We start from the raw sequence: 25,208 nt of genomic DNA, 5'->3' as shown, positions 1-25,208 counted from the left end.
AGTCAGAAAAGAGCTTTCCTAGGAGGAACTATGGTGGATTTTCCAGGACACCTTTGCAGATAAGTAGGGGATATCTCCATTTGACAATTTGTCCCAAACTCTTTGCAGTTGTGTAACACATGTAACATGTACAATATTTCAACAAAATTCTATGCATCTTATAGTTCACAGGGTTAGAAGCTGTGGAAGCAATTCACGTGAAGTAAGGCAGTTAGAGATCATGAGGATGGGAATATGTATGGTACTTGCATATTGTTAATTAAACTAGGTGGCCCCCTAATGGAAGCAAATACAAGCCAATGTCATCTCTAGCATTCCTTTGTTATTCATTGTCGGAATGTTTTAAAGGGTCTGGAAATAAAAGCAGCTAGTTATTACACCAACTGAGTGTTTATTCAGACATAACAGAGGGGAGCTGGAGAAGGTAGAGCTGAGTAAGCAAGGAAGGGGAAAGGAGTAGGAGGGGAGGGTTGAGTTGGGTGAAGGAAAAGGTAAAAAGGGGAAAATAAATGGAAAATTAGGGGAATGGGGAAAGAAGGGCGTGGGTTGAGGGTTTGGGTGGAGAGGAAGTGAGGGAGATGGATTAGAGACGATTAGAGAAGAGGGGAAATGGGAGCCTGTAACACCAAACTTATTGGTCTGGATTTTGCGGTCCACAGCAAAGGAATGGCGCTTGCCATTCACCTCGCTGACAGCCATAGAAGTTTACAGCACAGAAGGGTGCCATTTGGCCCATTGAGTTTGTGCCGGCCAAAAAAGTGCTTAATCCCACTCACCAGCTCCTTGTCCATAGCCATCTAGGTTACGGCACTTCAAGTGCATATCCAAGTACTTTTTAAATGTGATGAGGGTTTCTGCCTCTACCACCCTTTCAGGCAGTGAGTTCCAGACCCCCACTACCCTCTGGGTGAAAACATTTCTCCTCTACGCCCATCTAATCCTTCTACCAATTACTTTATATCTATGCCCCTGGTTTTTGACCCCTCAGCTAAGGAAAATGGGTCCTTCCTATCCACTCTATCTAGGCCCCTCATAATTTTATACATCACAATTAAATCTCCCCTCAGCCTCCTCTGTTCCAAAGAAAGCAACCCCAACCTATCCAATCTTTCCTCATAATTAAAATTCTTCACTCCTGGCAACATCTTCATAAACCTCCTCTGTATCCTCTCTAGTGCAATCACATCTTTCCTGTAATGCAGCTGTGGCCTAACTATTGTTATCTAACATAACCTCCCTGCTCTTATATTCTGTGCCTCGGCTAATAAAGGTACCCCGTATGCCTTCTAAACCAACTCATCTACCTGTCCTGCTACCATCAGGGATCTATGGACATGCACTCCAAGGTTGCACTACACTTGTTAGTATCCTAATATTTATTATGTATTCCCTTACTTTGTTAGCCCTCCCCAAATGCATTACCTCACACTTCTTTGGATTGTATTCCATTTGCCATTTTTCTGCCCACCTGACCTGTCCATTGATATCTTCCTGCATTCTACAGCTTTGTTCCTCACTATCAACCACATGGCCATTTTTTGTAACATCAGTAAACTTCTTAATCATGCACCCTGCATTGAAGTCGAAATCGTTGATATATACCACAAAATGCAAGGGACCTAGTACTGAGCCCTGCGGAACTCGACTGGAAACAGCCTTCCAGTCACAAAAACACCCATTGGCCCTTTGCTTCCTGATACTGAGCCAATTTTGGGCTTTTGAGTACAGGCTTGCTCAAATATGGCATCTGATCTAATGTGGCATTCTCTACGTAGCATCTGTGAGCAGAATTAGAACAGCGACGCTCTTCAAGCAATCAGGTTGAAGAATCCTCTCTAAACCAGGAGGTATAAAGCAGGAAATATAAATTCGATTTAAAACATGCAAGAAAAGTAAAATAAAGATTTGGTAAGACAGATGGGATTAAGAGAGAGAGAGAGATAAGAGACAGACAGAAAAAGTACCAAAAAAAATTAAATTAAAAACAAAATTCCAATACCAATTAATTTCTGAAGGAATGAGACTCCACACTTGTAAAATTACATTTTCAGGGCCAGAGGGGTTGATTGGCAATAATTATCACTTGTCATGTGGTTAAAAATTACTCCTGAATGCACCAACCCTAACTTTTTCTGGTGTCTTTAGTGGGGAACTAGTGGGCAAGTACCCGAATTGCACATCATTTTCAGTGCCGAGCCTATCGATGAAGACTGTTACAATGCACCCTGTGGGAGAGTGGTATATCGCTGACAGCAACATCTGGATTTGCGCATTTAGCTGTACCTGTACATATACAGATGCCAAAGGTTGCTATCCAATTTACTCGGTTATAACGATGAGCGCCATTAGCCTGACCATCATTATCTATGCAAAATCTGAGCCAATATGCTAAAATAATTACAAGCTTAAAAAATCTAATTTCTCTGTACTATTAAACCTAATAGATTAGAATTAAATTGTTGCCTTAATTATGTTAGAAAATAACTGCTTTAAAAAAAAAGTACTCAGAGATGAAAAGGAGGCCCCAGTTGTTTCAGCCAAAGTGGACCAGATTACATCAGTTTCCTGGGGTTCTGCCAGTCTTTCGCTGAAGTTATGGCAGGAGATCGGTAGAACCTCCAGGCAAATCAGCTTACCTGTGAAATCTGAATAGTGGATGAGGCTCGTGAGGCAGACAGCAACAGGGAAGAAGACAGCCACGCAGTCACACGGATGGGCGGAAGAACACTGATACAGCAACAGGCAATACAAAATCAGCAGGGAGACCGAAGAGATGGACATTAGGCCAAGGAATATCTTTAAGCAGCACAAATAGATCAACATGTCACATTGAAAATCCCTAATATAGCGCCACCTACAGATACACAAATTATTGTGGACACATTCTGGAATTATCCATAGGACCAAGTTTTCATTTCATAAGAGTTTTCATTGCACTTTGAAATGTTGTGATTCCCCTCACATTTTTAATATATAATAGATAATCATGCACTACTGTAGATTAAATTATTTTATGCCATTTCTCCAGGGATTCCACCAAAGATTAAGTTACTGTGGAGACCAGGATAACCTCTGTGGAATTTCATGGCTAATGTTTCTCAGATTGGCAGGATGTAGTAGGGTAGTGTCCTCATGATCTGGGCCTTCTCTTGGTCCCAATATACACAAATGAATTGGTCTTGACTAGAGTGAATGTCGTCAAAATTGCAAACAATACCAAATTAAGGAGTGTAGAAAACAGAAGAAAAATGCATGAGATTAGAAGAGAATATTGACTGGTTATAGGGATAGGCAAGTATTTAGCATAAATGAAGTTGAACTTAGGTAATTGTGAAGTAATGCATTTTATGGAAAGCAGAGAAGGAAAATATTTTTTAAACAGTAAAATTCTCAATGGTGTAGAGGAGTAAAGAGATCAAGAGATGCAGATACACAGGTCTTGAAATTTGTATTTTTTAAATAAATACTAGTCAATCTCCAAGGGAAGTGGAGACCAAATGTATTCTTCAGGTGAACCAAGGCTACAGGATGTGGGATATTGGATGTAATTCAGTCCCCAATTTTAAAAACCATACATTCTGTCCTATTATATAATATTTAGATTTTCATTATTATACTCCCATGGCATTGCACATGGTAAATTGGTAATATATCAGCTCTCTCTTATGTACCTGTGCCATCTTTGTGTTGCCGTTTCCCAATCTGTCTTCTGCTTCCCTCTCCCTCACTCTTACTTCTCTGCCCTTTTCTGCTTCTCTCTCTTTTCCTTTCAGGAGGAGGTTGTACTATTTTGGGGAAAGGAGCCACAAACGGCTGCAAGTTACGTTTGCGGTGTGGGTTGCAGCAAAAATGCGGTCCTCAGTAGCCTCCTAACCATCCCATCCTCTAAGCTCGTGCTTCATTGAATCCCCTCACTCCCACCGTATCCCCTACTTTTTCGCCTTACCACAAACCTCAATCCACTCTTCCCCCTTCCCCTTTGGACTAACTGCTCAATCTGGTGTCTCCTAGCTCCACTGTCACTGGTCCTGTCCTTAAAGCCTCGCTCACACCTCTCCCATTCACTCTACCAAAGGGAAGATGGTAAAGGTCAGAGGCTCCCTCATCCTCAATATGCTTGTCACCCCTCTCGCTTTCTCCTCTCTTCCTTTCTGTTTCCCACAAAGTGTTTGTTTGATTTCAAAATTCAACTTAATTTTTAAAGTCTTTACCTGTGTCTCTGTCTCTCTCTGTCTTATAGCTGCCAGTAATTAGAATCTTTTTCTCAGGTGTAAGTAATTAACATTGACTTTTTTTAATTGTCAACAAAACTAAAAAAAAGTTGGCTTCAGAATTTTTTTGTTGAAAATTGAAGAAAGATTCTTTCACCACCTCTTTCTCTGACCCCAGTATCTCTCTTTCTTTCAGCTCAACACACTTTCTGACCTTTGTGCATCACAAAAGAGTTACAACAGGTGTGTGGTCAGTACTCTCTCACTGGGGGCAATTTTAATCCTACCTACCCAGCAGAAACCAGGTGGGTGTGCAGTTAAAATTGCCCAGGTTACTTACTCACCACAAAACCGTTAGAAACTCACCATTCTGAATGTTAACTTGCTCTTTTGAGCAGGCACATAGACACCTGCCCAAAATCAGCAGATTCCTTCTTTGTATATGGATGATGGATACTGGGGATGCATTCGGGACTCAACTACAATTTTAACTGGACAGCCTGAGTGGGAAGCTGCCTGGCTTTCCCGCCAGGTGATAACAGCGCGGAAGATCTTCCGAGGTCAGAAGAAACCCAAACAAGTAAGTTCTTTTCACTTTCCTTGTGGGGCTAGCAGGACCAATAGCATTCCACTGACCCCCACAAAGAAAGTTTAGGCCTCCCCTCACATGAGCATTCCCCCCTTTTTAATTGTGAGACGCCCGCAAGATAGCCCCTGACAATGATCACTTCCACCTACCTAATAACCTGGGCCTCATTGCTGGAGCAATGGGTGAGTTTCACTACCCCACACATCCAGAACCTGCCCAGAGTTAAAATTGGGGTCTTTCTCTCACATACAAACAGGCCCCGATATTTACTGGGAGGTGTGGAGTGGGGGGGCGGTGGGGGGGAGGGGCGGAGTAGGGGGCAGTTTTGTGGTTGGAAAACCCAGAAGAATGGGTTTCCCTCAGGTCCTGATTACCATTTTTGAAATCCGTTTCCCAGCCGCAGCCAGGCATATTGACAGGCTGGCTGGGTAGGCCTGCAGTTCAAGGCTGCAGCCGGGGAGTGTTGAGGAGAAGATTGCAGAAGGGACTGTAGAGAGGGGAGAAGGGGAGAAGATCACGGCAGACTGGAGAAATTTGGGGAGAAAATTACGGAGGAGGACAGAGATAGGGGGAGGAGGGGAGAAGATTGCTGAAGAAGCCACAGAGATAGGGGAAGGAGGGGAGAAGATTGCTGAAGAGGCCAGAGAGATAAGGGGAGAAGATTGCAAAAGAAGCCAGAAAGATAGGGGGAAGAGGGGAGAAGATTGCGAAAGAAGCCACAGAGATAGGGGGAGAAGCGGAGAAGATCGCGGAAAAGGCTAGAGAGATCAGGGAGCTGGGGAGAAGATTGCATATGGCCAGTGAATGACAAGGGGAGGGGGGGCAGGGGGCAGGAGGTGATTGCAGGCCATGGAGGACATCAGGAGAACATTGGATCGGGGGCGGGGGGAGGGGGGGCATCTGCTCACTGGGGAGGCTAAGAGGTTTGCTTGATGGGTTGGGGTGAAGCACTCTTGCTCCTCCTGGCCCACAAGTAGTGTTGTAAAGGCACTTACCTGTCCCATAAGGCGGGTTGGGGTTAGGTTTAAAATTTTTCACAATTTACTTCCCACCCAAACCAAACCCACCCCCATTTCAGGGTTAAAATTACCTTTGCACAGTCTGTTTAAAAAATCAATGTAACTATTTGTACTGCACTTTTTTTGACAGCCATGTGACAAGCCCCGCCCCCCTGTCAAGCGCCGCTCCCATTCCCTCCCAGCCCGAATCATTCGCTCCATATGGTACCTGAGGCTCCAACCGGCCGGCATGGGGCCGCGAGCAGAGGCCTTGGGATCGAGAGCAGCAGTCCTGGGTCGAGAGCAGTGGTTCTGGGGTCGAGAGCAGAGGCCTTGGGGCTGAGAACAAGAGATAGGCTGAAGGGCGAGTGAGAGAGGCTGGGGGGAGAGAGAGAGGCTGGGGAAAAGATAGAGGGATACGGGTGGGGACGGTGGAGAAGACACGGGGTAGGGGGCAGGGGGAGAGACATGGGTGGGAGGGGAAGATGGATCACGTTCTAACCCCTTACAAGGGACATTGTTGGAGTGGATGATATTCAGAAGTCACGACACTGTCATTATTCACTTCATACCCAATAAACCTATTAACTATCTGTACACAATGCCTGCCCCATCTATTGAGGGGTAGGGAGTGGGGGGGTGGGAAGGATGCACGTGCTTTGGTAAGGCACTTCGGCTGGAGGAGGAATGCACTGAGACTGGTAAGACACTTCGGTTGGGGGAGGCATGCACTTGGACTGGGTAAGGCACTTTGGTTGGGGAGGGATGTACTTGGACTGGGGTAAGGCACTTTGGCTAGGGGAGGCACACACTTGGACTGGGGTAAGGCACTTTGGGTGGCCCTTGCTGTCTTCTGGGGAGCTCTGTCCTCTGTCGCTTCAGGAAGTCAAAGTGGATCGAGTTACAATTGCAAAGTCAATGAGACTTTGGGCTGGGCAGTTCCAGTTACACATTCGAGTGAAACTTCAGGGTGTGGTTTATGCTCCGAGGCGACTAATCAGACAAATGGTGGAGCATGGTGGCCATTTTTACAAATAAGCACATCCCTAAAAAACACTCAATGTAAACATTATCTCTAAAATCATTTGAAATTTGTCCTTTTGCTTTTCAAAATAATTTATTTAAAAAAGCTACTGGGCATAAGCTGCTAGAAGCTGGCTGAATGTTACGCTGAACATGCCAAGACTACAATCGAAATTCAGCTTATAGCATCACAGCTACAGGCAAAAATATCAAGTCCAAGACCAGGCTGTTGGGAGAGGCTAAAGGATTCAAGTAAAAACGTTATTGAAGGCAGGGAAGACAAACCAGCAGATACATTTTATCGGGTTATTGTGAACTATGTAATTTTTTTGATATTTTGTTTACACCCTCATTTTAGATACTGAGGAAAAAAAAATGAAAAATATTCAGAAAGCATGTTGAGCGATTCGTGGTTTTAAAAAAAAAACATTAAGTGGCCAGATTGCACAAGTAAAGGACACTAAGTTTAACCCATTATAAATGTGGATATAAGCATTTATTGTGACAAAAAGATGACATGAAAGTGTGACAAATATATGATGATCGGAAATTGGTTTTTAAAACAGGAATTTTGTCTTGTATGCAGATGTAAGATTTTTTAAGATACAGATTTCTTATAGTTGAATAGAATAATTGCAAGCAATTTGGAAAGCAGAGAAGTAGAGTTGGTTGAAACATAGGTATTTTTATGCATTGCAGGCTGAGAAGATGGGAGTTGCAAAACGGAGGTGCTACAGTGCTACCACTGGCAGGCATATGTCATTACAGTGTGACAAGTTTATATAAGTAGTTTCTGTTGTAAAGTTGTATATACAAATTTATAATGGGAAAAAGCTGGCGGGAAGTATGCACAGACATAAGGTTTTTAATACACTAATAGATTTTCCATGTCATAGCTCACGTGAGTCAGAGGATTTACTATTTTATAATAATAGTCATGTGTTGTCCCACTTATTTATAGTTACTGAATAAGACAAATGTAATTTTTATTAAATATTATGGAGATTGAATTGTACTACTGTGTCCATTATTGTGCAAAAATGGAATCAGTAGCTGTTGTATATTTATATATATTCCTTTATCTATACATATTTATTCTCATACCTTACCATTTGTACGGCTGAGAATACACAGCAAAATGGTAGATAATATATGATGGCTAACTGGTATTTAGTGGTACTGGGATGGTGGAAATGAGGTTTAGCTGCATTTTGGTAGCACTAAGGGGATGGTCCTAGGGTTTGCCATATCTGGGGTGGGATCCCAGGGGTTTACAGTACTCTATTGGGGCTGCTGGAGTTTGGCAGCATGAGAGTCCCTTTATCTGGCATCACAGTGAGAGGTCATAATTTTCCAAAGCCCTCTAGATTCAGGAATTGCATCTTTGGATTGGAAAATTGCAAATATCACTCCATTATTTAAAAGAGAGGGAGGGAGAAACCAGAAAATTGCATATCTGTCAGTTTAACATCAATCAATTGTGGGGAAGTTACTTGAATCTATAATCAGGGACAGAGTGGTTAAGCTCTTCAGACAAGAATGAGCTGATCAGAGTCAGCATGGATTTGTAAATGTCATGTCATGTCTGATTTATCTAGTTGAATTTCTTGAGAGGGGAGTATTTCTGGATATTGTCTATCTGACTTCCAGAAGGCATTTGATAAGGCTCTGCACAGAAGATTATTAGCAAAAATAAAAGTGCATGGTATTGGAGGTAACCATGTGACATGGGTTGGTAATTAGTTGGGAGGTAGGAGGCAGAGAGTAGAGATAAAGGGAAAGTACTCTGATTGGTGGGAGGTGACAATTTGTTTTGAATAGCATACCCTTGTTCCAATGTTCCAATTACATCCTATCTATGACATCACTGGATTGTGACTATCCAAAGGATCTCTGTAAACATTGTATTTTGTGTTGTGTGATTAGCTCCTAGACATGTATCTTTGTGCCTAGTTCTCTCTTACACACATCTATAAAAAAATGTAAACATTCTGATTAATATGAACAAAACACAGGCGGTAATTAGAATTACAATTACACATTGGAGGTAGTTTTAACCTTCAAAAACAGATGGGTTTGGGTCAGGCCCACACTATCTCCCACCCTCGTCCACATCCCATCTTCCGCCCGCAATGCATCTCCCGCTCACGTACCATCTCCCGCTCACATTCCATCTCCCGCCCACGCGTCATCTCCCGCCCACGCACCATCTCACGCGCCATCTCCCGCCCACGCCCCATCTCCTGCCCACATCTCGTCCACTTCCCATCTCCCGCCCGCGTGCCATCTCCCGCCATACGTCCTCTACCCCCCAACTGCCATCTCCCCGCCCCCCCCCCCCACCTGACTGCCACCTCACCCTCGACTGCCATCTTGCTCACGACCACCATCTCGCCCCCTCCCCAATTGCCATGAGAACCCCCTGACCGGCATGAAACCCCGTAACCGCCACGAGAAACCCCATCCCCCGACCATGATTGATCTCTTGTTCCATACCTGCACTTTGCTCTGATATGTTTCTGTGTTGCAGGTTCTTCCACCCGACAAGCAGCTGGTCTGTCAAACATGCTGACTAGCAGGCAGGAAACCATCAGACGATTTTTTAAACCACATCCTGCAGTTAAGCACTTCAGGACATTCGAGAAACACGTGTCTCTGGGTTATTGTCCACAACTCAACCTAAGTTTTATTTATTGATGCTTCCTATTTTAAATTAATATGCTTTATTTTTCCTCCTGTAGTGGGAACCAATCACAGTGACCTTGGTTGAGAAGGTTCAAATAATCGCAGTGATCCTTGGTTGCCTTTTTCTGATAGCAAGTGTGACCTGGCTTATATGGTCAGCCTTCAGTCCTGCTGCAGTTTGGCAGAGAAGAGACATCTTATTTCAGATCTGCTATGGAATGTATGGCTTTATGGACCTTGTTTGCATAGGTAGGTTGAATCCATAAGAGCCAAAAAAATATTTCTGTTAACTCATTAACACTTAGAGGTTACCATTGATGATAGCAGGGGACTTGTTAACGTGTTCAAAATAAATGGATTAACTCTGCGTTAAAATAGCAGACAGTGAAATGTCATTCAAACACATAAAGCATTTGTCTACTAATGGCAGAAACATTCAGCAATTTCCAGGTGTAAATTATTAGTTACTGATTTTGCTGAATGTGGGAGAGGGCAAATTTTGAGATCGGTGAATGACAGGTCTCCATGTTAACAAAAGTAGTTGGGGGGGAAATTACCCCCTTCTTTAGGCCTGTTACCACCTCTAAGAGGCCTTTCCGCCTGGGAGCAGGCGGCGGGACCGACCCATTCACAATTGCCCCCGGGTCGGGGGCGGTGGGAACCGGTTTCCACTGCGGCCCGTGTTTCCGCTCTGCTTGGCGCACCGACCCCTTACTGCCCGGCAGCGACCCCTTTTCTGCTCCACGGGGGTTATTGCCCCGCGAGAGCGTATTGGGTGCCGGTCGGTGCCCCTGACAGCTTCAAGCGGCGAGAAGCTGCCAGTGGCTGTGCAGTGCAGCTGCCCTTAGGAGGGTGCACCACTGTAGCAGCCATTTTGTTTTAATTGTCGACTGATTCCTGAGTCGGCCCAACAATGGCGACCGCTGGATCGGCCGGGCCGCCATCAGGCAGCCCGGAAACCCCCTCTTGGGTGCCTGGCCGCTGGCCCAGCCGAACCCCTCCCTGGTAGCCTACAGTGCTCCACGTAAGCCTCGCAGCATCCCTCCCCTTTAAGTGACGTCGTCACCGCCACGCTAATATGGTCAGTGCTAGACACCCCGAACCCGCCCCAATACTGCCTCAAAACAGCACCTCAAAGCACTGGGAGGCAGTGTCAGAGTTAAAGAGCCAAATTTTCCGGCTGTTCCCTCTGACTCACGCCAGGCGGTAAATCTCCGGATAAATCGAAGTGCCCTCCCCAATTTTCCACTGAAGGCAATTTCGGCCCAGTTATGGCCTGCGGTAGCTATTTTCTGGTCCCATTAGAGAGGCACAAGTGAGGTTAGTTATTTTTTGCCAGAAGCATTTGTGCCTGAAATGTGGAATATCAGTGGCGGGACCTGGATAGAAATTTTTACAAATTCTTATTTTATGCCGTTAAATTGACACAACTGGTGTCCTGTCCTGTTAAAATAACTTTAATGGAGGGAGGATTTTTTTAAGCATAGTTAAGTTGCCTTTATTGCAGATTTATTAATGTCAGAAATTTGAGAGCTGTTTGCAATTACCAGTGACCTGCCTGCAATTATAAAGCAACACAACAGTGGTGTAAGCCATTCACACTCCTCATGGTACCTAATGAAAATAGCAACTGCAGAAAGCCCTCTGCCATCTGGAAATGTAAGTATAATCATATCCATTGAACTGACAAAAATTCCCATGGAATTGTTTAACCGGCAAAATAAATTTGAGGAAGCAAGTTTATAAAAAATCTCACCTACAGGTTTCCTGCTGGGAATTAACTGATTAAAGTATCAGGGTTTAAAGGGCTCTAAAAGGTTTAGGATACTGACAAAATGTAACTTCTCCCTGAACAAAATTGACGCAAGACAGTTGAGGAAGAAGTATTAATGCTTGTCTGAGATACCACCACTATTATTTTGTTTAAAATTAGGAGTTGTACCAGCCTTTATCCCTTTGGTTCCACCCATCATACCCCTGTGCAGCATTGTATAAGTTCTACATAGGATCAAATTAATGTAGGTAAACAAATGTTGCAAACTGTAATTTACACACTGTTTCCAATAGCTTTAATGGTGCTTCTTAAAGGTTTGCCTCGTCAAAGTATCCCCAAACCAGGTAACCTGCTAAACCAACTCCCAAACCTCATCAGTGCAAATGAATAACTGCTTTAATTAAGATTCACCTTATGGTTCGGTTTTAATTGTACTACCTGGTAGTGAGGCAACCAGAGCAGAAAGGTGCCAGGTTTGTTCACTGAACTGTGTTGAGTTTGCTGAGAGAACAGTGTAATTGGTCTCAGTACCCCTGGACTAGCAAGGAGAAGAAAACAACCGAGCGTTCTCAGCACTGATCCAATATTTCTCACTGAAAATTTTAAAACTGAGATGGATAGATTTTTGTTGGGTAAGAGTATTAAGGATTATGGGTAGATGGAGTTAAGATACAGATCAACCATTCTATGATTTTAATTGAATGGTGCAAGATTATGTGGACATTGGGTGAGTACAAGATCAGTCTTGATTTTCCCCCAATGATCAAATAGCCTGATCACACTCACTATCTAGTTCAGACATGAAGAATGGCCACTTAGGTGAGGCATTTGATAGTAATTGGTATGCAAGCTTCAGAGAAAAAAGTATTTCTAATTGAAAGTTGCTCATCTACAACTAGGGAGTAAATGTTTTTTTAAATCTTAGGCTTACACACTGTGGTTTAGTGCAAAGCAGTTGCACTTTGCACCAAAGTCACAAGTCCAAAATTTATGATGCCGGGAGCATGAGACCACATTGATGTTGGACATGGGCCAACACAACCCTATTTTTGCTGGAGTCACAAAGCTGGTGAAATTAAATCCAGACTCAGCTCGGGACCTAGCTACATTTGTAATAATCCATGACCCCTCTCGTCCAACTGCCTATGACCTCGAGTAAGCTTTTGATAAATCAGTCCACAGCCCGTCTTTGCCATCATCAATATCTATTTCTACATGTTGTTGCCTCCGAGATTCATTCCCACCTTTCCTGCATTTCTGTGTTTGAATCCCTCCAATCAGGTTGGCTTCCCCATACAACATGAAAAAGGCTGTATGCAATTATGAATGACACTCTCTGTGACAGTGACTATTGTCCATATCCTTCTTCACTTTCCTTGAACTCTCTGCATTTTCTAACATGGTCAGTCGCATGGTCCTTCTCCAGTGCTGCTCTTCCATTGTCCAGTTCAGTAGGATTGCCCTTGCTTGGTTCAATTATTATATATCTATGTGTAGCTAGAGCTCCTCTCTTCCCACCCCCTCAATGTCATCGTGAGAGTCCCTCAATTAAGAAAGGAGCAGTCAGTCATACACATAACTGAATCAATCAATAACATTGTTTTTGTTTGAATTATCTAGTCTGGTTCCTCTCTAAGTTGAGTAATCTTGGAGATAACCTTATCTTGACCAATGTTTTTTCCACCTCCTAACATTACCATTTGACTTTGAGCCATCATCCCTTTTGTCTCTCTAATCTCTCCTGTCTTCCAACCTATCACAGACTTTCCCTTTTGTTCTTTCTTCCCCTCCGCTTTCACTGCTTGTTAAAAATCCATTCTTTCCGAACACTCTCCAGTTCTAGTGAAGGGTCATCGACCTGAAATGTTAGCTTTGCTTTCTCTCCACAGACATTGCCTGACTCGCTGAGATTTTCCAGCATTTTCTGTTTTTATTCCAGATTCCAGCATCTGCAGTATTTTGCTTTTGTTATAGGAAGGTTATGCTAATATCACTTGGCATCACAGCATGGTATTTTATGTTCTTTAACTAACCACCAGATCCAATTTTGTGAGACATGCATTCAGAAAAATACATAGAAGTTACATCAAGAGGCCATACAGTCCAGCCAATCTCTATCAGAGTTTATCCTCCATGTGAGCACAAAATCCTAATCCTCCATCCACCTATCTAATCTAATCTTGAATGTCGACAGAGGCCGGAATTTGGCCTACCTGAGCGGCCCCGGTGCAGGCTCCATCCTGCTGTTGAAAATGAAGTTACCTTAATGGGGCCTGTTAAGTCTGCCTAGCGGGTTAACCAGCCCAATGAGATTGAATGGGTCTGATGATGTCATTCATGGGGAAAGAGTTGGGGAAAGAGGGAGCTGTGCCGTTGAGAAGGATTCCAATTGAACCGGGCTGGAACCAGTGCCCTGGCGAATTGAATAACTAAGGCAATAGGCAGGACTTTAAATTAATGAAATGGGGAAGGAGGGGGGTGGAGTGGTTGGATTCAGGAAAGAGCAGAGCAAATTTTGGGGCAAAAATAAGCAGAGTGGGTCAGGAAGAGACAGAGGGGTAGACTTTCCCCAAGGCCCTCACCACCCGATTGTCACTGTTAGCATTAGTGTTTTCTCTGAAGAATCACTCAACACTCAGAGTCGGTTCCAATGCCCTGGTGGCCTTTATTACGCTCAGCGGGGAGGAAAACTCAGGACCATATCCAGGTTTCTCTCCACAGAACAAAGGGTTACATTCACTTTTATATGTTTCACAACAGTTACAAACAGTTTACTACAGTTACACAGCCCATCACGGCTGGACACAAGCCAATCACAACGATTATAGATTACATATAGGTTCTTTTAACCCAATAGAATTCCCCTTATGTCTCAGGAACCATGTGTTCGTCTCTTGTCAGCTTGGGCTGATTGATATAGGTTCTCTCACTAGTTCTTTCTTCTTGGAGAAATAATTGGTTTATAACCTTGTTTACAGGAGATGGGTTCTCTTATCTCTTTCTTCCTGGGGAATTAATTGGTTTATGGCCTTGAATACGGGAGATGGGTTCTCTCCTCATTATTCTTATCCTGCATCCAAGGCATTCCTATAGTGGGCCTCACAGGGTTATTGCTCGGTCATTGAACATTCAACAGTTCACAGCTTGACTACCTGATTTCCCATCATGCCTGGGCAGCCATTTTATGTGTGGCCACTTTAAACTTATATGCGTTTAGATATATCTAGCAGGTGCCTAATGCCTAGTGTTCTGGTATATTCTAAAGGTACCTACCTCCTACAATACCACCCAGAAAATACCGCCAAGCTTCATCAGTTAACGCCAGCGAAAGTTTCCACTAATTAGGTAATTAAAACCGCCTGGCAAGAAAATAGTTCTTACACCAAGATTTTCAACGGTTTCTGGGCGGTTACAGTCGAAAGTAGCGAGAACAGACGGTTCTTAAAGTGTTTTGAAATATTTACTCTGAGGCTGCGGTTGGGCCTAGGGAGGGGGGAAAAACTCAAAAAATATTTTTTCACTTAAAAAAAAATAAAGTTATAAAACATTCTCAAGACACTTTTTTAATATAATCACCATTTTAGAATTTTTAAAATAATTATAAAAAACTTTAACTTACCTTTCTTTTCAGGGTACTCACCTACTGCCCTGTCTCAGGCAGCTTTTCATGTGCCGTTTCCTCGGTAGTGTGTATGGGTCCTCCGTTGAGGCAAAACTTAGACCTAGGCGATTTTCTCGGCGGTGCACGTGGGAGGTTTGCTACCTGGCGGTCTTTTCAAATTGTGGGCGGAACTCTTTAGAAAATAAAGATGATCCTTTGCCAGGCAGTTTTTCATCAAAAAACAGCTGTACCGCTGAGAAAACCGCCAAAAATGAAGACGAAAGTCTAGTCCTCCAGAGAGAGTAAATAAGATAATATGGCATGACTGAGTAAGGTCACATCAGGGAAAATTAGAAAAAAGTCAATGCTAAAGGCACTGTATCTGAATGTGTGAAGCATTCACAACAAAATAGATGAATTAATAGCACAGATAGAAATGAATAAGTTTGATCTAATAGCCATTACGGAGACATGATTGCAAAGTGACCAAGGTTGGCTAAATATTCCAGGATACTTAACTTTTAGAAGAGATGGGAAAAATAGAAAAGGAGGAGGGGTAGCCCTGATAATAAAGAATGGAATAAAGATCAGAGAGAAGCTGCTGGAGCCTGTGGCTTTGCCAGGATAGCAGGCTTCCCCATGGTGCAGGGTGCCATGACTGCACCCACGTTGCTTTGCGGATACCGCATACAATCCTGAGGTATTTCATAACCGCAAAGGCTACCACTCACTGAATTTGCACTTGGTGTGCGACCACACATGCCAAATCGTCACCGTTAATGCCCGCTATCCTGTCAGCTGCCACGATGCATTCGTCCTGTGCTAGCTCTCTTCTAGCCACCACATCAAGCTCATGGCTGGCTGATTGGAGACAAGGGCTATCCACTCCACCTGGCTCATGACTCCCCTCTGCAACCCCAACACTCCTGCCCAGCGCTCATATAATGAGAGCCATGCTGTCACTAGGAACATTATTGAGCAGATGATTAGAGTGCTCAAGCAACGGCTCCGCTGCCTTGATTGCTTGGGAGCAGTTCTCCAGTACTTGGCTGAGCGGGTGTCCCTTTTCATCGTCATCTGCTGTATGCTCACAACTTGGCCATCATGAGGGCACAGCCATTGCCACCAGGCATAGCTCCACCACCTGAGGAGGAGGATCAGCAACAGCAGTAACGGTGGAGGCAGCCACACAATCGGCATTCCGCGACCGCCTCATCAGACTTCAGTTCCAATGAATTCCAGCCCATTTCCCGGTTGCTCTGCTCATCCCCATCAGCCCATTAATTTCTCCTTCCATACCACAACCCCAAAACTGAAACGAGACACAGCCGCAAATGTGCAACATTCCAATTAAAATGTTATCGCATAACATTCACCACAATTATAAACAACAATTAATTTACGAATTACCCTTGTGCAAAACCTCTTAGCACTGACTTTACCTATTCTAGTGCTCCTTCGTAGTGTATCAGCTGTGGCACGGCTGGTGGAAGGGTGCTGTATGTCAGGGCCAGAGACTACAGATGGCCTTGCAGGATGCCCTCGACTGGCTGTGGGCCTGAAAGGCGCAGCTGTAGACTGCACCACCTCAGGCTGGGCGGCGGCAGTCTAGGCTGGCAGGATGATAGGCAGCGACAAGTACAATGGCAGAGTGGCTGTGGTGGGAGCAGGAATGCTGCCATCATGAGAGAGGACAGCAGGTTCCCACTGCCACTCCCCCAGGGCAGCACCTCAGCATCTCTCCCAATCTGCTGGAGCACAGATTGGTGGCCTGCTGCAACACCGTGAGATCCCCGGTCGATTGTAGTGGACCCAGCGACGATGGCTGTAGTCAGAGCTTGCGTGGCATCCAGCTGAGACTGTATGAGAGCAGTCTGAGCTTCGATGCCAGCAACCATTGAGTGTATTACAGCGTTGCCTGTTCTGCAATGGAAGCTGCCACATCGCTCATGACATGCATCATGAGATCTGGATCCCCACGGTCTCTCTGGGAGTCCACCATCGTCTGCAGTCTGGAAATGATGGGCTCCATGGTGTGCACAGAGCTCTGTACAATGTTGGAGTTGGACTCCTCCATGCTCCTTACCATTGCCAAGAGGCTCTCGGGCACCCTTGCCATTGCACCTATCATGTCGGAGTGCACTTCTTCTGAATGCCTCCCCATCGAGGTCCTCATCTGAGTCCTGTGCAGCAGAATTCATGTGCGATCTCTCCCTCTGGGGAGCTGGCTCATAGAAACATAGAAAATAGGTGCAGGAGTAGGCCATTCAGCCCTTCGAGTCTGCACCACTATTCAATAAGATCATGGCTGATCATTCACCTCAATACCCCTTTCCTGCTTTCTCTCCATACCCCTTGATCTCTTTAGCCGTAAGAGCCATATCCAACTCCCTCTTGAACATATCTAACGAACTGGCCTCAACAACTCTCTGCGGAAGAGAACTCCACAGATCAACAACTCTCTGAGTGAAGACGTTCCTCCTCATCTCGGTCCTAAATGGCTTACCGCTTATCCTTAGACTGTGTCCCCGGTTCTCCCCCAACATCGGGAACGTTCTTCCTGCATCTAACCTGTCCAGTCCCATCAGAATTTTATATGTTTCTATGAGATCCCCTCTCATTCTTCTGAACTCCAGTGAATTCAGGCCCAGTCGATCCAGTCTCTCCTCATAAGCCAGTCCTGCCATCCCGGGAATCAGTCTGGTGAACCTTCTCTGCACTCCCTCAATAGCAAGAACATCCTTCCTCAGATTAGGAGACCAAAGCGGAACACAATTTTCCAGGTGCGGCCTCACCAAGGCCCTGTACAGCTGCAGCAAGACCTCCCTGCTCCTATACTCAAATCCTCTCGCTATGAAGGCCAACATACCATTTGCCTTCTTCACCACCTGCTGCACCTGTATGCCAACCTTCAATGACTGATGTACCATGACACCCAGATCTCGTTGCACCTCCCCTTTTCAAATCTGCCGCCATTCAGATAATATTCTGCCTTCATGTTTTTGCCACCAAAGTGGATAACCTCACATTTATCCACATTATACTGCATCTGCCATGCATTTGCCCACTCATCTAACCTGTCCAAGTCACCCTGCAGCCTCTTAGCATCTCCCTCACAGCTCACACCGCCACCCAGCTTAGTGTCATCTGCAAACTTGGAGATATTACTCTCAATTTCTTCATCTAAGTCATTGATGTATATTGTAAATAGCTGGGGTCCCAGCATTGAGCCCTGCAGCACCCCACTAGTCACTGCCTGCCATTCTGAAAAGGACCCGTTTATCCCGACACTCTGCTTCCTGTCTGCCAACCAATTCTCTATCCACGCCAGTACATTACCCCCAATACAATGTGCTTTGATTTTGCACACCAATCTCTTATATGGAACCTTGTCAAAGGCCTTTTGAAAGTCCAAATACACCACATCCACTGGTTCTCCCTTGTCCACTCTACTGGTTACATCCTCAAAAAATTCTAGAAGATTTGTCAAGCATGATTTCCCTTTCATAAATCCATGCTGACTTGGACCGATCCTGTCACTGCTTTCCAAATGCGCTGCTATTTCATCCTTAATAATTGATTCCAAAATTTTCCCCACTACTGATGTCAGGCTAACCGGTCTATAATTCCCTGTTTTCTCTCACCCTCCTTTTTTTAAAAGTGGTGCTACATTAGCTAACCTCCAGTCCATAGGAACTGATCCAGAGTCGATAGTCTGTTGGAAAATGATCACCAATGCATCCACTATTTCTAGGGCCACTTCTTTACGTACTCTGGGATGCAGACTATCAGGCCCTGGGGATTTATCACCTTCAATCCCATCAATTTCCCTAACACAATTTCCTGACTAATAAGGATTTCCTTCAGTTCCTCCTTCTCGCTAGACTCTCGGTCCCCTAGTATTTCCGGAACATTATTAGTGTCTTCCTTCGTGAAGACAGAACCAAAGTATTTGTTCAATTGGTCTGCCATTTCTTTGTTCCCCATTATAAATTCACCTGATTCTGACTGCAAGGGACCTACATTTGTCTTTACTAATCTTTTTCTCTTTACATATCTATAGAAGTTTTTGCAGTCAGTTTTTATGTTCCCTGCAAGCTTACTCTCATACTCTATTTCCCCCCTCCTAATTAAACCCTTTCTCCTCCTCTGCTGAATTCTAAATTTCTCCCAGTCCTCAGGTTTGCTGCTTTTTCTGGCCAATTTATATGCCTCTTCCTTGGATTTAACACTATCCCTAATTTCCCTTGTTAGCCATGGTTGAGCCACCTTCCCCGTTTTATTTTTACTCCAGACAGGGATGTACAATTGTTGAAGTTCATCCATGTGATCTTTAAATGTTTGCCATTGCCTATCCACCATCAACCCTTTAAGTATCATTTGCCAGTCTATTCTAGCCAATTCACGTCTCATACCATCAAAGTTACCTTTCCTTAAGTACAGGTCCCTCGTCTCTGAATTAACTGTGTCACTCTCCATCTTAATAAAGAGTTCTACCATATTATGGTCATTCTTCCCCAAGGGGCCTCGCACAACAAGATTGCTAATTAGTCCTTTCTCGTTACACATCACCCGGTCTAGGATGGCCAGCCCCCGAGTTGGTTCCTCGAAATATTGGTCTAGAAAACCATCCCTAATACACTCCAGGAAATCCTCCTCCACCATACTGCTACCAGTTTGGTTAGCCCAATCTATATGTAGATTAAAGTCACCAAGATAACTGCTGCACCTTTATTGCACACATCCCTAATTTCTTGTTTGATGCTGTCCCCAACCTCACTACTACTGTTTGGTGACCTGTACACAACTCCCACTAGCGTTTTCTGTCCTTTGGTATTCCGTAGCTCTACCCATACAGATTCCACATCATCCAAGCTAATGTCCTTCCTTACTATTGCGTTAATTTCCTTTTCAACCATCAACGCTACCCCACCTCCTTTTCCTTTCTGTCTATCCTTCCTGAATGTTGAATACCCCTGGATCTACATGCAGCTCAGCAGAGCTTGGCGTGCCCTGCGCCTTCTGGTGAGGACTCTCCACTGCTCTCTCTGTCAACACCATCTGCTCTTGCTCACTTGTGACGTGAGACACACCAGATTCCACGCCAAAAATGGATGAGTTCACAGGTGTTTCAATCATATTCCGGATCCCGAACTATATCCTGAATTGTGAAAGATGCCTGTGCATGGATATTTTTTATCGTGTGGTGGCCGTTGTACCCCAGCCACCACATGGGCTTGACAGAGCTAGTCTTGGTGCAGTGGCAAGGATTAACCAAGACGACTGGAGACCAGCTCTGCTGCACGTTCCGAGTGCGCGCACACGTCGCAGTTTGGGCTGGGCCTGTGCTGCCCCTGGGCCCTCGCCTCTCCTGGGCCCCGATCACATCCCTCTACGAACTCTTGCCGCTCCTTTGTCCCAACCTCGCCGCTGCTGGTTATTCCCCTGCCAGGACTCACCAAGGTGTGCACATCTGCAGTGGTGCTGGGTGTGCTTGGGTCTATGGATGGTGCACAGTCAGAGGCTGGAGCTTCCTCTGAGGAATCATCTTCCTCCGGCTGGACAGGGATACTTGATGGACCTGTGGGAGAGTAAAGAGATAAATTAGAAGTGTTATAATAAGAATGGATAAAGTTACCATTATGCACATGATGACATTTCATTGGCTGCTGACATTAGTCTCCAAATGAGTGACTGCTGTATGCCATGTGGCTGTATGAGATGTAATTCTGTCACCAGGTAGCTGGTCTCTGTCTCCCATTGTCAGCAGCTCTGGAACCCCAGATATCTCTGGGGCCTCCTCCTCTGCTAGAATCAATTGACTGAGGTCTGGAGGGCCACCTCCAGTTCTCTGTCTCTCCCTATTGTTGTGCTCGCTCTTCTGCAAGGAGGGAAAAAAGAGAAATTTGAGTAAGAAGGATGGAATGAGTGTAAGGAATGGATGGGCTACATCTGTAGAGGGTGACTATGAGATAGTGAGGTGACATTGCCAAATGGCTTCCTTCTTTGTTGTTACTTTAGATAAATCATCTGGCGTGATGGGATACATCCTAGGATGCTGAGGGAATTTATGGCGGAAATAGCAAAGGTACCGGCTATAATATTCCAATCTTCCATAGATATAGGGGTGGTGCCAGAGGACTGGAGAATTGCAAATGTTACACCATTGTTCAAAAAAGGGAGTAAAGGAAAATGCAGCAACTACAGGCCAGTCAGTTTAACCTCAATAGTAGAAACAGTAATCAGGGACAAAATTAACAGTCACTTGGATAGGTGTGGATTAATTAAGGAAAGCCAGCATGGATTCGTTAAAGGCAAATTATGTTTAACCAACTTGATTGAGTTTTTGATGAGGTAACAGAGAGGGTTGATGAGGGTAATGCGGTTGACGTAGTGTCCATAGATTTCCAAAAGGCGTTCAACAAAGTGCCACGTAATAGGCTTGCCAGCAAAATTGAAACCCATGGAATAAAAGGGACAGTGGCAGCATAGATACGAAATTCGTTTAGTGACAGGAGTAGTGGTGAATGGTTGTTTTTCCGACTGGATAAAGATACTCCGTGGTGTTCCCCAGGAGTCGGCTCTAGGATCACTGCTTTTTGTGATATATATTAATGACTTGGATGTGATGTACAGGGCACAACTTCAAAATTTTCATATGACACAAAACTTGGAAGCATAGTGAACAGTGAGGAGTAGAGTGATAGACTTCAAGAAGACATAGACAGGCTGGTGAAATGGGCGAACACGTGGCAGATGAAGTTTAATGAGAAAAGTGTGAAGTGATGCATTTTGGTAGAAAGAATGAGGACATATAAACTAAATGATACAATCCTAAAAGGGGTCCACGAACAGAGACTTGGAGGTATATCTGTATAAATCATTGAAGGTGGCAGGGCAGGTTGAGAAAGCCGTTAAAAGGCTTAAAGATCCTGGGCTTCATGAATAGAGGTATAGAGTACAAAAGTGTGGAAATGATGATAAACTGCATAAACACTGGTTCTGCCCCAACTGGAGTATTGTGCCCAGTTCTGGGCACCACACTTTAGGAAGGATGTGAAGGTCTTAGAGAAGGTGCAGAAAAGATTTACAAGAATGATTCCAGGAATACGGGATTTCAGTTACTGGAGAAGATGATGTTGTTTTCCATGGAGCAGAGATGATTGAGAGGAGATTTGATATAGGTGTTCAAAATCATGAGGGATCTGGACAGGGTAGATAGAGAGAAACTGTTCTCATTGGCAGAAGGTCAAGAGCCAGAGGACACAGATTTAAGGTGATTGGCAAAGGAACAAAAGGCAACATTAGAAAAAACTTTTTTACCCAGCGTAATGTTCGGATCTGGAATTCACTCCCTGAAATGATAGTGGAGGCAGACTCAATTTTATCTTCCAAAAGGGAGTTGGATAAGTATCTGAAGGAAAAACCTTTGCAGAGTGTAATGTATGCACCTGCACACTCACTCCTCGACCTCAGTGAGGTCCTGTATATCAGGCTCCCCAACACTGGTGCGCTGCTGCTCTCGATGAAAGCCAATTTCCCCTGCAATAAGAAAAACAAGGTGGTGAGAGTGAGTGTGCAGCTCATCATGTGGCACATGTGCCGTCCATAGTAGAGTAGCTCCTACTGTCTGGAAGTGTTTAGATGTCCATTAGAATCTGCGTGGCTGCGCATTCTGCATGTGGGAACGGTGGGATGAGGTGAGAGCCACCGAGGATTGCGGTTCAGGGTGACATTTTGCAAATGCATATCAAGAGTGTAAGGGTAGTGTGAGGAGGGATGAGACTGAGTAGTGAACAAGAAGGTGCACAACGCTTGCATGCACAGGGCATGGCTGATTAACTGAGCCTCAACTTTTCAGGTGGCTTCACCAACCAAGATAATGGTCTGGAACACATAGAGAAGGGGCAGGTACGGCAAAGACTTTACATTGTGTGAGACAGAAGTTCACATCATGGCATTGCTGCATTAATAGAAAGGGCACTCACCCTGATGAGCCTAGTGAGGTTGTTGAACTTCGTCTGACATTGTGGCACCGTGTCTCTTGCAGAAACTTCCTGGGCCACGTCTTTCCAATGTCTGCGAAAAACTCATGGGACAGGCCTGCTTCCTCCTGGAAGCTGCAGGACATGCCACCTCCTTTCAGTCTCCTCTATTAATGCCTCAACGGCCGTGGCTAAGAAGCAGTGTGCACGCTGGTGACCTTCCTGCTCCTCCATTGTCCCACTCTGCTCAGAGTGCAGAGTTTGAATTGCGCATGCGTAAACTTATCGTGCTGGGCCCGGGATCTTTCATGGCCTTCAGAGCATACACATTTCACCTTTCATTTTAACACTGAGATTTTCGATTGAAGCGCCCGAGGAGAGTTGTGGAACACCTGATTTAGCACCACTTTCCCTCGGTGCAATTCAACCAAATTCCTCGGTAGGAGGCACAAACTTTTAGAGGGCGCTATACTTACCACCCTGCCAGGAATAACGCCTCAAAATGGGCAGTACCAAATTTACAGCCCCTTGACTTTAATATTAAATTATGAATCTTTTTCCACTCCAGTTGAAAGGTTACAGGAATGACCACTTGGGGAAGTCACCAATAATGTGATAAGGTCTATGACTGCGTGGGGAAAATAACATACAGAATAATGTTGTGAAGTTTGTACTTAAATATCCCTATTTTTATGAGAAACTTAGTTGGAACCAGAATATTTGGATTCTGCAAAGGATCTGATAGACGGGATGATGCTGGTGTTTATGTGTAAGCCATAGATTGAGAGGTTGTTGATCCAGTTTCCACAATCTGCTTATGTCCTGACAAAATTACATTGATCTGGGATGTGCTATGCAGATCTTGATATCTTCCTGTAAAAGACTAAATGTCGTGTTTTGATTCTAGGTTCTCTAACAGGTAACTTCCATTTAAATAAATGAGGCTGCTCTCTCTGACACACTTATTAACAGAGGCCTGTTGCTATGCACGCAATGCAAAGATGAATTGTAATCACAGTATCTTTGATAATTTCATACTTTTTCACAGGCCTAATCGTTCATGAAGGAGCAGCAATATATCGGGTATTTAAACGCTGGAGAGCTGTTAATCTACACTGGACTGTGTTAAATTATGACAAAACAAAAGATATAGAAATTAACAGCAGCAACGCTGAGAACTCTGCCAATCAGACCTTTTGGGCCTCTCTGAATCAATTCAGAACACGAAGGTCTGTTGGTTCTACTCGATTAATGTCTGAAGGATTTCACTGCAGCTACACGTTACTACATTTACTCACACGATTCAGACCACATGATGAGGAGTATGATGACAACAGTTCTGCTGAGGTGGTAATGAGGGTAACAACAGTATGAAAATGTATTCCTCACAGTCTAAAGAACAGCCAATTAGTTACATATATGTTTATTCCTACATTTGTGCTGTAAGATCAAACAAGTATACAGGGTAAATAAATGTAATATATTTAAAAAATACTTTTATAAAATGCAGGCACTTTTGATATGGTGCTCATTTGATTGCTATTGTAATATATGTATTTTTAAGACATTAAAAATGTTGGTTGATTTTTGTTTGTAGCATAATATTTAATGTGTTTTTTCATGGTGTACCGCAGTTAATAGTTTTCAAAAATAAAACATTGCCAAAATACCTTACTTAAAAGTAATATGTTTGAATCCATCATTCAAAGTCTTTTGAAAACATTCCACAGAGTTTCTTTCAAAATTATAACTGAGTAATAAACATAGAATAAAAATAGGAACGAGTCACAAAGCAGTGACAAATCAGAGTGAAATTCAAGTGGTTTGTTTCCCAATTCTTTTTTAAATTTGGGGAATTTTGTATTTATTAAAAAGAGAAGTCAATGCTAGAAAATGGAAAAATATGCTGCTTTTTCTAATTCAGTTTCAGCATCAAGTGTTCCCATTCCCAGGTGAGACACTGCATGGAGTTAGATCCAGGGTAAAGCTCACACTATACGGTCTCAATAATATGCCTTAGCTCTAATTTTAGTGCAGGTTTTGACATTTTCAATTCCCAAACATCCTTTGTGTTCTTTTTTGCATAAGATGGACAATTTAGTGTGGTGATCAAAATGAAATTATGAGCAGTCATATGCAGTGAACTGGAACCTACCCAGAGTTGGGAGTGAAACTGCCCAAAATGAGTTTACATGGACTTCTCCCAGTTACCTGGGTTAAATTCAAACCAGGCCCAGGGATGAAGGGGCAGTTGCTGATCTACTGTGCTATCCTTGGCTGAAGAGTTTTATGCAGGTTATCTGAACTCAGAGACTGTTACATCCTTTACTTCTGCTAACTAC

General features: G+C 44.1%; 1 protein-coding gene across 1 annotated transcript in view; it reads left to right on the top strand.

The window, feature by feature from the left end:
* The window catches only part of LOC139264090 (E3 ubiquitin-protein ligase MARCHF11-like), a 160,420-nt gene extending 136,102 nt beyond the window's left edge, over positions 1-24,318 (top strand). Inside the window, exons 3-4 of the mRNA XM_070880182.1 lie at positions 9,563-9,755; positions 23,915-24,318. Of these exons, the coding sequence (XP_070736283.1) occupies positions 9,563-9,755; positions 23,915-24,240 (519 nt within the window). The 3' untranslated portion in view covers positions 24,241-24,318. The remainder of the gene's footprint in view (positions 1-9,562; positions 9,756-23,914) is intronic.
* Positions 24,319-25,208: the final 890 nt, after the last annotated feature.

This window comes from Pristiophorus japonicus, chromosome 5 (assembly GCF_044704955.1).
Source record: "Pristiophorus japonicus isolate sPriJap1 chromosome 5, sPriJap1.hap1, whole genome shotgun sequence".
NCBI lineage: Eukaryota > Metazoa > Chordata > Chondrichthyes > Pristiophoridae > Pristiophorus > Pristiophorus japonicus.
Note: the sequence above shows the minus strand (reverse complement) of the source record. Positions and strands in the feature narration are given on the sequence as shown.